Source organism: Accipiter gentilis, chromosome 5, assembly GCF_929443795.1.
Source record: "Accipiter gentilis chromosome 5, bAccGen1.1, whole genome shotgun sequence".
NCBI classification, from domain to species: domain Eukaryota; kingdom Metazoa; phylum Chordata; class Aves; order Accipitriformes; family Accipitridae; genus Astur; species Astur gentilis.
In genome coordinates this window covers 41255429-41271763 of record NC_064884.1, presented here as the reverse complement: position 1 = coordinate 41271763, position 16335 = coordinate 41255429, and the positions used below count along the sequence as shown (strand labels likewise).

Below are 16335 nucleotides of genomic sequence, written 5' to 3'. Positions count from 1 at the left end.
CAACAAAAGCTAATTTATTTCTTACCAGACAGACTGAAGTCAGTACAGCATTGCTTTTAACATCAACATAGCCTAGGTTAAACTTAACAAATCTTAATACAGTGACTTGTGGTATGAAGATGTGCTTTGTTCTCCTGCCCCAATGAACTCACTCTGGCAGTGCTTTTGGTCATTTCAGTGATCAAAATGGTTACTCCACTTTCTGCTGCATTCTCATTCGGTTTCCTTCTCACATCATCTAATGACAATTTATGTGGTGCAATCACACCTTTTGCATATCAGGATTTCCAGAAGGAGGAAGAACAGAGACATTTAAAATATCAGGGTATCTAGGCAAGGACAGCTGAATAAATTTAATCCACACATTATAAACACGATGCTAGAAGTGTTAAAACCCCCTATCTCCTGAGCCACATAATACCAATATTTTGTATCAGTGAATAAGTTACTTATATTCCGTACAGATTAAGATATGCAGATAGATAAACACCAAGTATTAATAGCTGTCAAAAAATGCAGAGGTAAACTAATAAGTCTAAAATATGACAAGCAAATTTCAAACCAAACTAGTGAAAGAGTAACTTTAAGAAAACCTAAATTTCAGAACTTTGTGATACCTCTTTCGATTTTGAAGTGAAGGTATTAAAAACAATACTCATTATTTCAGCTACTGCACAGCTTTTTAAAGGATAATCCTGTGTGCATGTTATATTTTGATTATGTTTAAATACTTTAAAACAGAGGGGTTTTTTTTTTCCCAAGAGCATGCCCAAATGATTTGAACACATTTACTAAATTGCATGGTTTCACAACAGCAATTTTGTCATACCAGTAATTTAGTAGAACCCGGTGCATCTCCTTTCACAAACTTAAGACTCTAAAATCTCAAATTCATAAATATTTGTACTTTAAATATTTAATTTTACATCAATATTGGGTATTTTAGCATTTTTCCTCCTGTTTCCAGGTTTTAGTCCGATAAGGAAACCATTTTTACATCACAATCTTATCTGATACTAACCGGACACCCCATTAGACTACAGTCTTTAAGAATCATTATTTTGAAACCTATTTCCTAAAGCAAAACTAAAAGAAGTTATCAGAAGAGTTGTACAGCAGGGTTCCCTTGCAGAAGTTAAATAATGTCTTGGCTGTTAATTAGTCTGATTATTTTTTAAGTTAGCATTCACCAGTTTGGCTTTACAATATTCTGACGTTGACTGTCATGTTAACAGTTTAAGTAGAACCCGAGAGCCCTTAAAGCAAATTCAACTTCTCATCAAGATACAGCTTTAAATATGAATATTAATAGTTCAAACTTTACAAATAATTAAAAAGAATTAATGTATCAATCATCTCATACATACACACTGCAGAGTGTATTTTTGCATGCAACTAGTATTTCATTAGTGCTTGCTTACTTCAGCCCTCTGATTTAGGATGCCACAGTTGTCTGTGTTTTCGCACACTTTTTCTTCAGGTTGCTCAGTCTCCCGAAGAGCTTTCTCTGGATCTAGTGTTCCACCTGAAGATTTCGGTAAGGTCATCTGGAGCGCGCACCAGAGAGTTGTACGTGCTTTACGTGTTGCCACGCTCATGTCTTTAATTGCCAAAGCAAGAGCAAACACATCTGCAGGGAGGAAACGGTGTTTTAATCTTTATTACACAGGTCATCAGCAAGCACTGTGTGGGATTAATTCACCCTGGCAATGCTAAAGAGAGCAGAACTTCTTCCCCCTTTTTTGTGTCTGACTTTGCCTGTCTCTTCATAAGATTGTAAAAGTTGAATCTGAGAAAGTAGTGATTTTTACGCCCTCATACAAAGAGGCATGTACATAGAATTTAGGTACTTATTTTGTTAAAGGTTCTACTTAGCTGTCACTTGTTATCAGAAGCATGTAAAGCCTTACGGTCAGCTCTTGTTTTGAAACTATTCCATGTACACACATACTAAAGGTATCTCGCCCCTTCCTGTGCAAGCTCCTTGCTGAATGTTCACAGCAACCCCTCCACATCCACAAAGTGGATCCTTTGCCCATCTTGCCTAAGAAATTAAGCCAGGTGAAGGAATAGCTCATTTATGGCATTTTATTAAAGCATACAGATCATGTTCTGCAAACATGTCAACCCCCACCACTTTAAAATAAAGAGTAAGGTGGTGCAGTGGTCCATTTATTCAACTGCAATGACTTAATGCATAGGTAATGCTTTGATTTTAATTCCAGCCTGTGTGTGAAGAAACAAATTCAATACCCTCTTCTAGGCACTGGAGTTTTCAGCCAGAACTTGCAAGTTATTTTGGGGTAGGGGCACACTCACTCCTCTTGGAGTTGGTTCACACTACGCCGTATGCTGGGCTGCTCAGAAAGCACGTGTGCACTTGCCTCCCTGCTCAAACACTTCCATGAGATTTGGGAGCAGTGGAAGACTTTAAGTCAAATCTGCTCTTCCAAGTGCTTGTACTCAGTAAGCACGAGTGCAGTTTCATTTTATTGCAAAAACCTGGCACCCACCTTCAACCAATGTTGTTGGATTCACTGTTCCAGGTGAAAGCATGCCCCTCTTGGAGGTACTGGGGGTGCCTCAGAAAAGGGCAGAATTTGAAGACCTAACCTTATCCCCTCACCACCACTCTTTACCAGCTTGTCTGGCTCTCACTCCCCAGGCTGGTTCCTGTGAAACTCATTCTGAGACATCCTTCCTTCCTCCTGCACAGAGTGACTGATTCCTCTATAGTTACCACTGCTAAAGCAGCTGGAAGGAGTGCTACACAAAATTGATTTAGGTAACTGTGAAGAATCACCATGAAAATCCACTTGTCCAACACAAGTGTCAGCTATCCAAAAAGTTTTAGAAGGTAGTGTTTTGAAGGATAACTCCAGAGAAATAAAAGGATAGAAAAGAGAGTGGGAGGATGTGATTATCAGGTCTTATATTCTCAAAATTCCAATTTCCACACCAAGCTTTGTGGAATCCAGAAGAAACCACAGGAATGGTGTCATCTGGACTGCCTAGAAGAAGCTAAGAAACAAGCGACACATAAGTGTGCATCTCAAAGCTGTAAGATACAGTTGGCATTTGGGTCACTACCAGGGAAGAAAGGAAAATCGCATAGTAATAAGGAAGGGCTGTTTTAAAGTCTTTGGCTGAATGCAGTGCCTGAGAGTTACAAAGATTAAAAAGGTCTCTTCTCCCTTCAGAAGATGATCTCTAACAGCTATATCCTTCTGAAAGACCCTGAAAACTAAATCTAGGGCAATCTCAAAGCAGAGGTATGCTCAGACAGCCCTGAAAGGCTTGATGGTTGTTCTGGGTGACAGGTGGCACTCCTTAAAAGCGGTTTTTTTTATCATTGTGATTTCTTCCAGAAATTCATTAAGCTGTCAAAAACATTTACAAACAACTGCCAGATACCTCATACAGTTCCATAACTTTGGTGTGTAATAGCAGAATTTCAGACCCACGTTGTGCATGAATACAACTGATATGAGGAAGCTCAGATCCATCTGCTTCCCACTGAAGCAAATCTGTGTTGCAACTAAAGTGAGGGAGCTGGGAGAAGACAAGACCATGGCTCACATATGAATTTTGTTTAAATCAAACTTCCTGGAATAGAGGACATAATAGACAGGTCCTGCCTGATAAGACAGATACTTAATATCAGATCAGATGGGATAGAAAGGTGCTATGGAAACAGGGTTGGGCCAGGGAAGACCTCTTCTCAAATAAAACAAAACTATTAACAAGAAGAAAGCTCTGCCAAAGAGAGGAGATGCACAGCCTCAGGCATTTTCCTCAAGGCTTTCCCAGACATGCAGCAAATATAGTTACTACATTCAATAATCTACTGTTTGAAAAATCCTCCCCAATTGCCACAACAGGCTAACACATCTTGGAGACAGCCAGTATGGAGGATGAGAGGTAGACAAAGAAAATGCAACCCTTCTAGTTAAGTAATCAGAACCCATTATGCAAAGCCCACTTCTTTCCCTTCTCAAAGCAGCTGGACCAGGGAGCAGATCCTGAGGTCTGACAGCTACTCTTTCCCAGACTACTCAGTTCCAGAGCTCACTGATCTGGTTAAGAAGTAGCACCAAGTAAAGCCAGCACCAATTATTTTCATGGGCTTCAACGCCCCCCAAGCGCCTTTCGTCTTAACAAGTCACATAATTTTCAATCAAGGTAAAGGGAAACAAGAATGACAGTGAACAAGTGAAAAGAAAAACTGCTATACTCTATCTTTTGAAGTAAACTTTAGAATTACAGAAGCGCATGACAGGATACCCCAAAGAAGTAAAATAATCCATCTAATTCAGTTGTGGAAGGAAAGGCAGGAAGTGAACAGAGGACTCAGAAATGTAAGAAAGCATCCAACACAAAGCAGTAGGTCAGAGTGTCACAGGTAGCAGGAATTTATTCTGACTCACATCTAAGAGAGAAGGGAATCTGCCATTCTGCCTGTGCACTAGTGAAAGATTAAGCTGAATATTCTGCATATTTTGGATACCATTAAGAATAAAAACATTCTGACCAATACATTTTTGTGTATCCATCCAAAATGTGATTTGTGTTTTATGTCAATCTACAACAGAACATGCTTGAAGAGGAAATCCATTCATAATGCAAGGCCATGTTGGTCTCTTTGCACAGATTCAGCATGGAGATACCAAAGAACTTCTACACAGAAATACACACAGGGCTAGAGGGGTGATGGGAACAGGGATAGGAGGGGCAGAGAGAAGAAGGAAGCAATCATTTAATATCAACTCCAATCCCAAACTGCATTACAAAAAAAAAAAAAACCACTACCATTTCATTACTTGCTAGTTTATTAATTGAATAAATGCACTCCAAATTGATTTAACCCATTTATCTCTATAACCCAGTTTTAGTATCCTCTCAAAACCATCATCAACCTGTACAGTCTGCCTTTCTCAAAGCTCTAGACACTGAAAAATAAATTAAAACTTTAATACAAAACCCCTCACGCTTTCTTTTTTTTTAGACTTGCAGTATGTGTAGAATTTTTCAGCTACCTTATAAAAGTACATAAGCATAGTTATACCTCTGTCATCTTGGCATCTGGGAGCTCCTTGCCTCTGTCGATTTGAAGCATTTACAATTTCATCTTTTCTACGCGACTGCACTACATGAATTACCTCCAGATGTTTATCAAGAGCAGTAGAAATGTTAGCATGAAGGGGAGAACTGCGAAGGCGCTCCATTTTTCCAAGTAAAGTCACAACCTAATGAACATTTTACACGTTACAGGAGTTCAAACTATACTCATCTAGACTTACAAGAAAATTAACTAGATTAGGAAGAACAGATTAATGATAACCATTATTTTCTTTCGAGAACAGTTCATAAAGTTATAGCTGAAGTAGATTTAAATTCTTACCTAGGATTTCTTCTCTGAAACCGAAGCTGTAGAATACCTGGGTGTGCACAGCACAACAGCAAAGCTAAAGTACCCCAATATTAGGACACTCAGCTTACTTGTTAATAATAGATATATACAACTTTGAGACCCCCATGTAATAGGACATGACAATGTGCATTCCTCTGAATCAAGACCACTGCAGTCCTCCCTTTCATTAGCACTCCTACAATTATACGGGTGAAAACCAATCCCACAAAGACCAGTCAGTTTTCACCCGTATTATCTCCTTGGGCTGCGCCAGTGCAAAGCAACTGGCAACATGGGAATGCAGCAGTCTCATTCTGGAAGCTGCTGTGGAACCACACGTGTAGGCTGACTTTCAGGATGGTTACTCAACACTAAAGGAACTCTTCCAGAGAATATCAAGCACAAACATTCAGAAATAATTCAGTTTTGTTTAGTCAATTGAGAATCTGCACCTTTGTTGTCTTGTTTATCTTACAACAGTCACATTACTATGAATTTCCCCTTGGTGAGTGATTCCTCAACCTTGGTTCACAGACCACTGAAGAACCTGGTTACTGGTCTGCAGAAAGAGATAAAACTAGAAGTTCTGAAATTGTAATGTTCACTGGGCAATGGCTACACTTGATGACCTATAAATAAGCCTGATGATTAATGGTCATCCACAAGTTAAGAAACAGAGGGTCTGGGAGCACAGTGCAAACTGAAGTTCTTGATGCTTCCTTGCAACAGAATGACTGTAGGCTTCCCTAGGAAAAGGACTGGCATGGAGTTTTTGAAACATAAGAAAGGGTGGCTAACAAAGGCAGTTGAACCAGGACAATTTGCCTAATCTGCCCCAAGTATCCTCAGAGGAGGCTGTTGGCCAAGACAGTTATTTTGATAACAGCATCCACAACAGCAGAACAGAGCAGCCACTCCTTGCTAAGGGCTCAGGAGAGAGCATTCAGGAAGGAGCAAGCTCCCACTGCCAGACTTGTCCTGCTCTCCCTTAGATCTGGCAAAAGCCTGGTGGGGGGTGGAACATAGGGAGGAATAAACCACGCAAGTTACTGTGACAGCAGCAACTACCAATAAACTCAAAAAATGACACTTCACATTTGTAAGGAAGCTAAGAATTTACAAAAAAGCAAAGGGAGAACTTCACATGAACAACTGAGGAATAAGCCGCTAGGATAGGAAACTAACGTTGGTAAGATTGTTTGAAAATCACTAGATTTGTTTCTGAAGAAAAAGTCAGATTTTTAAGGAGTGGCATAGTAGGATTACATAAGCAAGTGAAACAAAGTAAGATGAACCTAACAGTCATTTCCCAGTGTTACGTAATAGTACGTCCACATCCACAAAAGGACTTACGTTCTGAAGGCCTTGTTTTTCAGGTACCACAACCTCATCCAGTGGGATCCACAGCTGATAGTTAAATGCCTGTGTTCTTTATACTAAGCCTGGGAGCAGTGGCAGGTATCCAAAAGCAAAATCCACGAAAGTCAGCAAAAGTGGCCTGCCCCAAGCAACCCAACAGGAACCACCAAAGGCTCAAATGCTCGCTTTCCTGTCCTCTCAGGTTTTTCAGAAGTTCATCCCGCATTCCCAAGAGACCCTTCCTTCCACTTACAACTCGGAAGCATTAACTAAACCTGCCCTTCTCTTGCAAAGCACAGCTGATCCCTTTTGACTGTCATAGGGCTTGCCAAGTCATTTAGATCTTTCACTGGGAAAAGCAGCAAGCCAGCAGCGACACTAAGGTTGACTGCTGGAGTGGCAGGGTCCCAGTGAACAGGCAGCAGAGACACAGACCCTGCAGTCTAGGGGTGAGCATACTCCATAAGATAAGGACCGACGTTTCAGGCCCAGCTTTAATGACTGTTTTTAACAAAACAATGTATTTGGAATAAGGACCATAATGCTTTCCCCAGACCATACAGATAGCCTCACTACTAGAAATAAGCTCCCATTTCCTCTCTCTGGCAAAAATCATTACCAGTCCACAACAGAAGAACTTCAACAGGACAAGCTGAATGTCCAGCCTCAGAGTACCCCACAGTGGGGTGACTATAGCATTCTCCAGTTACAACAGAGCTGTGGATTCACACCTCCCCAGAAACAAGAGAGATGCGATACAGTCCACAGAGACGAGATCCTGGTTTAAAGTTTGTTCTTTGACTATTAAGTGGTTTTAATAGCTACTGATGATATACTGAAGGAAGCTACTGTCACGTCTCCATCAGCTATGCTTTGTTCTGGAACTGAAAGCAACTCCATGTGGAAGTCTCAAATGATAAAACCAAAGTAAAGTGCATGACCACCAAGAAGATTTAACTAGATGCTCCACACTATGAAGAGTTAATCTTAGATTCAGCTAGCTCAACATCCACTTGAGCCTTTGTACCAGTGTTTCTCTTTGGCCATCACTAAGCTTTTTGATGTTAGAATCCAGGTTCAACAGCCCCACTGTGCTTTTAAGTGTTCTTAAAACTACTTTTCAGTTGCTACCTAACAAGTGTCTGAGGTTCTATACCCTGAAGCTTGGTTCCTCAAATGGCTAGAAAAGATGAAGTCCTTTTTTAGATGCAGTTTTAAAGTACTAGGACAAGGACAGGCAAGCCTTCTGAAGTGGAAACTTCCTAACACTGTTCTTTTGGGGTTCATAAAACAGTAGTTTAAAAAGTGTACACTAAGCCAATCAACACATCTTCTGCTGTACTCTTTACTAGGCTGTATGAACAAAGCCAGGCCACAAGACAGATTTCAGCAGGCAGTAAGCAGACATGGCTCCACAGCTTTATTTCACCTTTGCAAGACTGGTAAGAAGGACTGCTTCTTACCACTGGTGCCTTGGGAGTGTCTGAGCTCAGCAGTACTGGTGCCTCCAAGAACCAGCACTTCTCAGAACAACAGCTGCCGTCTTTAATCCCACATCCCCTTGCAGGGGCAGGCTTCAGCTCTGTGCTTTCAGCCTACATTTCTCCTCCTTCTGCAGCATGAGCATCCTGGCTCTGGCCTCTCTACCTCAGAAGAGCCAGATCAGACCCTTGCTATTCTGCTGGCAGGTCAGATAAGCTCTGCCTGTGCTTGCCTCCTCCCTCTAGTCTCCCTTGCAGAATTCTGCACAGGCTGCTGCCTCACAAAGAAGCACGATACTGCACACTGGCATGATCGGTTGGCCACAGAGTCACAGGCAGCTCAAAAGACACAACTCATGCTTGCCCTACAGGTTATGGCTGTTTGGCTTAAGCAGCAAACTAGTAACATAGAAATTCAGGCTGAAGTTGCATCAAATAACCATTCTGCATGAAAAAAATACAAGACTCTAAAGCATATATATATAAAAGTCTTACAAACATTAATTAAACTTGCTTTTCCCCCAAAAAATACTTCCTTTAATACAGTGTCTACAAATCTACAGTGAACATTTCTCTGCTGAGCTGCTCAAAACAGAAGAGCTCAAAATGCAAGCACATCTTAGAGCTGTGCTGTGTAGGCTAGATGACTACATTCTGGCATCTCATGCACATTCTTGTACTAGGAACCACATCCTCCTGGCATGTAAACGTGAGCCTCAGCCACTCAGTGGGTTCCCTGGTAACAGCAGCAGTGAACCTGGAGCTGTAGAAATTCTAGCAGGGACTGCTGAAATATTATTCCCTGCATAGCATTTAAGAACAAAGCTATTTTTGGAAAAGCTGCTCTGATCATCTTACATATCTTATACTAATCTAAGTTCTGTGTGATAAGTTCAATAGATTTTTTTTTTAATTTATTTTTTTTAAGTCCTACAACTCACTCTGGCTTGTTCACGCAGCTGATCCACAATTAAGCGATCAACTCTTGATGGGTTTGATGTCAGCCTTGGAATTGGAGTGTTGTTAGCACTGGAAACCTTTTTCCCTTGGAAATTCTTAGCAAGAGCTGATTCAGTCTGCAGGAAAACAAAAGAATAACTTCCTAAGAATGTAAGCTGCAAAGTGTGCTTCATTACAGAAACAAGAAAAAATATTAGATATACAGTGTCTTTCCCTTAGGGTTTTGGATTATTTTTTTTTTTAAAGCAGATAATGAGGATTCAGGCATTTGGGATTTAACCATTTGGTAAGACAATCACCTGTTTTAAGTGAACAACCGCTTTACTCAAACCAGTTCAACTAAAGTAATTATGCCAACATAATGGGTTTCAGAAGTGCTATGTCTTCTCACACTCTGACTACAGCCTGTACTAATTTTGCCTGTGAATAAAATGGAGGCAAGTCAGAATTACAAGGCAAAAGCGAATGAGCAAACAGATGTGGGCCTCACCCACAAAATTAAAATAGAATTGTTTAAGTCAGCAATTAACTTAAATTTTGTACAGATTAGTCAAACTACAGAAAGCTGCCCTTTTTTTTTTTTTTTTGTTAAAATGAAATCATATTTTATTCAGCCATCAGAAAATTACTTTGAAACCTGACTGCAAGATTTCAAATTTCAATCTCTCCCAGGCCATTGTTATGTCACTCTGGAACACCTGTAACAATACATAGCTAGCTAAATCTGTTTTAAAATTGCATTTCTTAGATTGTCTTGTAGTGGTTCACATAAAGCTGCCGCCTAATTTTCTCCACGCCCTCCTCATCTCAGCACGTGTCAAGTCTTTCTCTTTTGCACTTTTCTATGCAAGCCCAGACATCAATCTCCCCCCCCTCAAGTCAAGCTCATTGTCACCCTAACCCCTCTATTCAAAGCAAAAACTGACTTTTGGCAAAAAACCCCCGTGTTACATACCCTCACAATTAAGTTTCTGTTGTTGGATTGGCACAACAGAGTTTCCACAGAGAAGGTGACAACCAAATGGCCCGGCCCCACGATTCCCAGGTAACATTTGGTCAATCTTCCCTCTCAGAAAGTCAGAGCTCCAGGTCGTTTTTGAATTTCAATACCAGCTAAACTGATTAAATTAAGACAGCTTTTACACTCACCAAGGGTAGCCTGAAACACTTCCACTGACGACCAAAAAGGGCAATTGCTTTAAGTAGGGCTTCATACAGAACTACCGCAATCTTTTGGTTCAAGTGTTTTAATATTACCCTTTCTTCAGCCTCTGTTTCTGGGGTAAAAAGAGCCCCTTCAAATACATCTTCGGTTTAAAACTTCAGGGAAACAGGAGGCGAGAACACCACATTGAAAGAACTGAAAGTGGAGGGCCTAAGAAATGTCATTAATTCTTGAAAGGATTAAAGTTTAATCCCAATTCAAAACATATTTATTGGATTTGCTTTCAAAGTTTCCAGATGCATTGTATTTATTGTATTAAAGAAAAAAAAAAAAGCATAACATAGCTTTGTTAGCCATACCACACACCTTCCCCAACCCCAACACAGACTGAAAAAGTCACCGAATCCCTGCTTTATGTGCAACATTCAATACAACATTAGTTATGCTCCCAACCAGGCTACAAGCCTTCAAAACTTCTGTTTTCAGTCCCAAGTATATATGGAAGCAAACTCTTAACTTTGAAGTCCCATTAACCATATCAACTCAAAAGTGAGAATTATCCATGACCTCTAACTGGACTGATTAGGATGAGATCTACGTAAAATCTGTGATATGGCATATTGATTTAGGTTGTTTTTTTGGGTTTTTTTACCTTCTTTCTTTCTTTCTCCAAAGCTCTCCACTGTTCATAACATTCTTCAAGTCTAACATGAAGTTCGCTGGCAGGCCCACTACGGGTTTTGACTTGCCTTTGAAATCCAAATGCTGGTACAAAACCAGAAAAAGAATTGTCACCATACATCTTATCATTAAAATAAGGGTAGAAGCATTTTAAGTCATCATGGGAGAACAATTCATGAGACTCCATCAGAGGGACAACGGAACGGCCAAATAGATGAGCTGATCTCAATGGGAATGCGCTCGAACCAAGCTGCTGCTTACGTCTAAAGTCACCCATCACACAATTGTTGGAAAAGCTTGGAGCCTGTAGGCAAGTCACAGGATTGATGCCATTGCTGTCTCCGCTCCCCTGCCTGACATTAAGATGACCCTGAGACTCCATTAAATCTTGGTACATGTTCTGCAACAACCCATCTGCATGTTTTTGTCCTTCCAGATCATAATGCTTACTGTGTGGCTTCAACTGGAAACGGTGTTTGTTCGTATTTTCAATGATCCCAAACTGCTGAGCTGAATAATTGTCACAGAATCCATTTGGCTGCTTTAATTTCTTTTCACTTAAATACTCAATGACATTCTCTTCTCCACTTCTAACTAGTGCTTCCATGCAAGCAGCAGATCGAGCTCGGTCTGCAGTATTATAACCAAAATCAAGACTTGAAAAAAACGAAGAATTCTCTTGACAGTACTTGTGAAATAAATTACTATTTAAAGGGAAATTTGAAGATGGTAACTGAAAAAAATCATTAGAATGACTGGAACTTTTTGGAAAAGCAGGTAAATGATTATTCAGTTTCAGCAAAGGACTTGGATTCTGAAAGGGGACAGAAGCAGCGGTTTTAGTTTGAACATTCATCCAAGCTGGCCTTACATTAGCAGCTGCTGAAAGATTTACTGAGTTTGGTAATAATGGAAGTGATCTACAGTATTCAGAATTCTGAAGATCAGACTTTGAAAACTGCTGCTTTTCTACACCATTTGCACAGTCACTATTCCCTGGATAAGCTGCAAAAGACTTCAGTCCATATTCAAATTTTTGCCCAAAATCAGTGCAGAATGAAGCTTCATTTGCAAATTGTTTTTCTGATAGAAGTCCTACAGCCTTGGGAAATGTAAAGTTTTGCTGATCTGAAATTCTATCTTCTATTTTTTTCTGAGTTCCTGATTTAACTTGAAATAATTTAGTATACGGTTCTGTGTCCAGAGATGGTGCCTCAGTAGTTCCATTTAATAACTTATTTTCTTGGAGGCTACAATTGGTGCTCTTGTTAGGCTTTGCTTTACTAGCATGAGAATATTCAGTGTATCTAATATAATCTGCATTTTCATTGTATCTGTGAAACTGTGAAAGAAATGTTTCTGTCTGCTTTTGGTGCAACTGTGCATCTGTTCCTCTGGGACACACCTTCTCCCTTCCATAAGAATAAGCATCAGCTCCTGAGTCTTTGATTACTTCTGAATACCCAAACTGGGGGGTAAAGGTGTTTTTTATGTATGGATAGTTCTGATACATGGGTGTTGTCTTAATATTCTCATTAGTCTGCATGTTGCAACAGTTGGCATGATCATTCCTAGAAGGGTATAAACACTGCTGTTCAAGGTCTATGCCAGTACACCCGTGATAACATTCGTCTACTTTTTGCTGTGATGCAAGATTACCACTTTGCAAGTACTGTTTTTCAGCAGCAGATACAGATTCGCTACTATAAAACCCCTGTTGTGAGACAGCTCCAACTGGTCTTTTAGTTTCTGGCAACAGGTCATGGTGGTCTACGATTTTGGTTGCATTCATGGGCCATACTGGCTTTAAGTTGGAAGGGCAGGTCCTTGAAAAAAACAAGAAATACATGTATTAGATTCTTATCTGTAGTGCTCCTCTTCCGTGCCCAAATGCAGGAAAACGTTTAAAACCCAAATTCTTCCCCCAACCATTTCTTCTGATTGATTCAACAATGCCTTACTCCAGCTTCTATCCACTACTGTCATCTTTGCAGTTTCCCTTAACTAGATAAGAAAACTGATTCTGGCTTGTCTAAATCCACCCATATACCTTAGGAGCTGCGTTCAAGCTGTGATATGTACATACCAAATTATGGTCAGTCAATCCTGTCAAGGGATTTGAATATCCATCACCACCAAAATACTCCTGGTTAAGCAACAAGTTAAGATAACCAAACTTCTGAAACTACCCACAACCTTTCAAAGCCGTGTCTTAGCACTCCAGACAAAACACTACTCCGTATTGTCTTGCTCGCTGCTTCAGAATCGCTTGTGTTTTACACTGGCTTACACTGCTTCCTGCAGGTAAATCAAGAATAAGCATCTCGGCACATTTCCTTTCCTTCCACTAATTACCATGGATTAACACAGGACAATCAATCAATCACTGACTGTCAAGGAAAACTGTAAACAGACTAAGTAAAAAATGGAATTGTGCCTGGAAGTCACTACAGTCACAGACAAATTTGGCAGTACTGAAAATGGAAATCCAACCTTAACTGTCTGAAGCAAAGGAATTAGAAAGATCTCTTGATCAAGACTGACTCTAAAGTTTTCCCTCACTTCAGCCACATAACTCAGCACACATACAGAAATAATTGGAATTTTGGGAGGAGACAGAACAGAAGAGTGGTGCCTGGCTTGGGAACCTTGAGAACTGAGTTCTCTTTCTTATCCCTTAGACCTAGAATGCTCAGATTCAGGCAAAAGACAGTGAGCCGTCCCAGTATCTCGGGGATGCTGGATCTGAATCCTTCTGTGTCAATCTATTATGACTATCTAATAGTTTTTTTCTGGGGCTGGAATATAGGCATAATAAATCTGACATTTAGATATGCAAATATTGTTCAGGTAGTACTAACATCAAGAAACATTCATTTTGCATGGAATTCTTCTCTCCTGCCAGTTCAGGAAAGTGTGAAAGAGTATGATTTCATGTTTTGTATATTCCTTCTGTGAATTGAAATTAATTAAGAAACAAACCTAAAGTCTGGATTTGATCTTAATCTAAAAAAAATTAACAGGCAAAGGCATATATTCAAGGAGATTTATTTGAATACAGCATTTCACAATGCTTGTTAAGGACTTATTTAAAAAAAGCCAATTAAAAAGTTCTGTAAATACCAGAAAGCCAGAAGCTACCATGTAATCCGACTACCTAGATAAAAGCTTTAAAGTATCACGAGTGAAATAAGGGGGAGGGAAGGGAAACCATAAAGAGCATGAGGACTTGCCAGGAGCAGATGCAAAGATGACTAACAGAACACAGATACTGAGATCAGCAAGGGTAGTTTTTGTCAGAGGAAGAGAATGCCAGCAGTGCTTGCATGGCAACACACTCACCCCTCAGCACAATATGGCTGTGATTTATCTTGTTCTTCCAAGATGTTAGACACAAGTCCATATAAATCCGTTTCACTGCCATAATCATTCCTTTCAGGCTGCAACCTGAAAATGAATTGCATATTAATTAAAACTATTACTTCATTCAAAATATTTCGTAAGTTAAATTAAAAAAAAAAAATATAATCCATCTGCTCCATCAACACACACATTCTCTTTGTCAGAAATGACTACCTGGACTTCATATTAATCTGGGAAGCAGCAGGCTGCTTAGTATCATCTCCATAGGTAGACCATGGTGCATATAAAAGGGAGGAGTCCATGGGTGCAGAGTAGTCTGTTGTTGAAAGGGAAGAACTGTAGGTCTGAGGTAGCTCTACATTTTCTTCATTCTGTGTTTTATGTACAATAAAAGCATTGATTTTAATATTAAACACATCACATGGTCATTTCATCATTCTACACAGTTGTACCCGAGTTCACTCTTGGAGTAACCAGAGCATGAGAAGCAAGCAAGCCACATACTTTTTGACATAATGCTACAGATAACTTCTGCTGGTGACTGCCCAGGCATATACGCATAGGACTAAAAATTTCAGGCCATGCCAGCCTAAAACGTCTGCACCAGTTTCTAACAGATGATCACTGACAGGAGTTGGTGACATCCCCTTCCCCCCAATCAGTACAGGTTATTTACGCTACTGAAGAAAACTTACAGCCAATCCTTCTCTAGAGAAAAGGTCTTCTACCCAGTTTAAGTGAAAAGGAACATTTCCTTGTGTGGTTTAAACATGGTATGCTTTCTTAGCTCTTAGCAAGTGAAAAAATTAATGGTGCTTTCATAGGATTAAACGTTAAAAGATACACGATACACTCCTTTACAAAGCAAAGTAGTCTAGCAGCTACAGAAAGCGACACACAAAACCATGTTTTATTCCCAGTGAAGCTTTCTGCCTAAATACAGGCAAGTCTCTCTATTTCACGTCTCAGTTCCCCATGTCTGTAAAATACTTCTGTAAGCGAAAAAAGATGCCCAGTTGCTGGACTGAAAGACATGGGACGAGCAAAGCCACATGTATCTCGGATAGAGTAGGTAATAGGTCTGTTCTTGAAAGTACTGGAAATGACTTTTCATTCATTTGAGTCTTTTACCTCAGTGAAAGTTTATGAGTACAAAAGGCAAACTGAAAAGAGAGATCTGATGTACTTAACAGTCATGGCATTTTCTACTGGTCAGACTAAGAACCCCTTGCTCAACAGGCTGGTTTATACGAACATTTGGACTCTATATCTGTGGTATGCCATAGAAATATCTGTTACAATACCTAAGCTTCTGCTTCTTACTGACTTCTCAGTTGTCCTAAAAATAGTCATTTGCTCCTCACTTTGTCTACAATTGTTTATGGCAACAGAAGAATAAAGAACACAGTGAAATACTGTTTTACGAAACACCACATATTCCTTCATCTGTGACTATTAAAAAAGTCACTGTCCTTTCTGATGAACATTACCACCATGGACATTTATTATCAATGTATCAAACATGGTAATATATGCTCACTGGTATAAGCAACTTCATTAGAAATATTTTTTTACCACTTTGTTTACAAACAACCCAAACTCTTACACAGATATAAAAAAATTCATTTATAATCAACTGAACCTGTGATTTGTAGCAACCATATAGCGAGCCAGCGCCTGTCATTACGTTACTGAATACATCAGTCAGCCTCCCACCAGCTTCTGTGCTACTCCAGCAGCGACTGCCGCCTCTGAACGCAACCTTAGGCTATACAAGACAAGGAAAAACAAAAGTGGTAAGACATTATTATACATAGAACTGAGAGTTGTGGATTTTATACCAACATTAACTTCTTTAACACTAATCTACCTGTGAATTCTGTTCCACCCGAGTTTTCAAGGAATTAGTTCTACAT

At 39.8% G+C, this 16335-nt stretch overlaps 1 protein-coding gene across 1 annotated transcript; it reads right to left on the bottom strand.

Annotated features, from left to right (window-relative positions):
- Window positions 1–1406: 1406 nt before the first annotated feature.
- Window positions 1407–16151, bottom strand: MEIOC (meiosis specific with coiled-coil domain). Its single transcript, XM_049800294.1, has 7 exons — window positions 16062–16151; window positions 14633–14790; window positions 14399–14503; window positions 11028–12882; window positions 9192–9326; window positions 5066–5246; window positions 1407–1630 (listed from the first exon to the last, which is right to left on the bottom strand). The coding sequence occupies exons 1-7, from the start codon at window positions 16101–16103 to the stop codon at window positions 1407–1409; spliced, it is 2700 nt and encodes an 899-aa protein (XP_049656251.1). The 5' UTR covers window positions 16104–16151.
- Window positions 16152–16335: the final 184 nt, after the last annotated feature.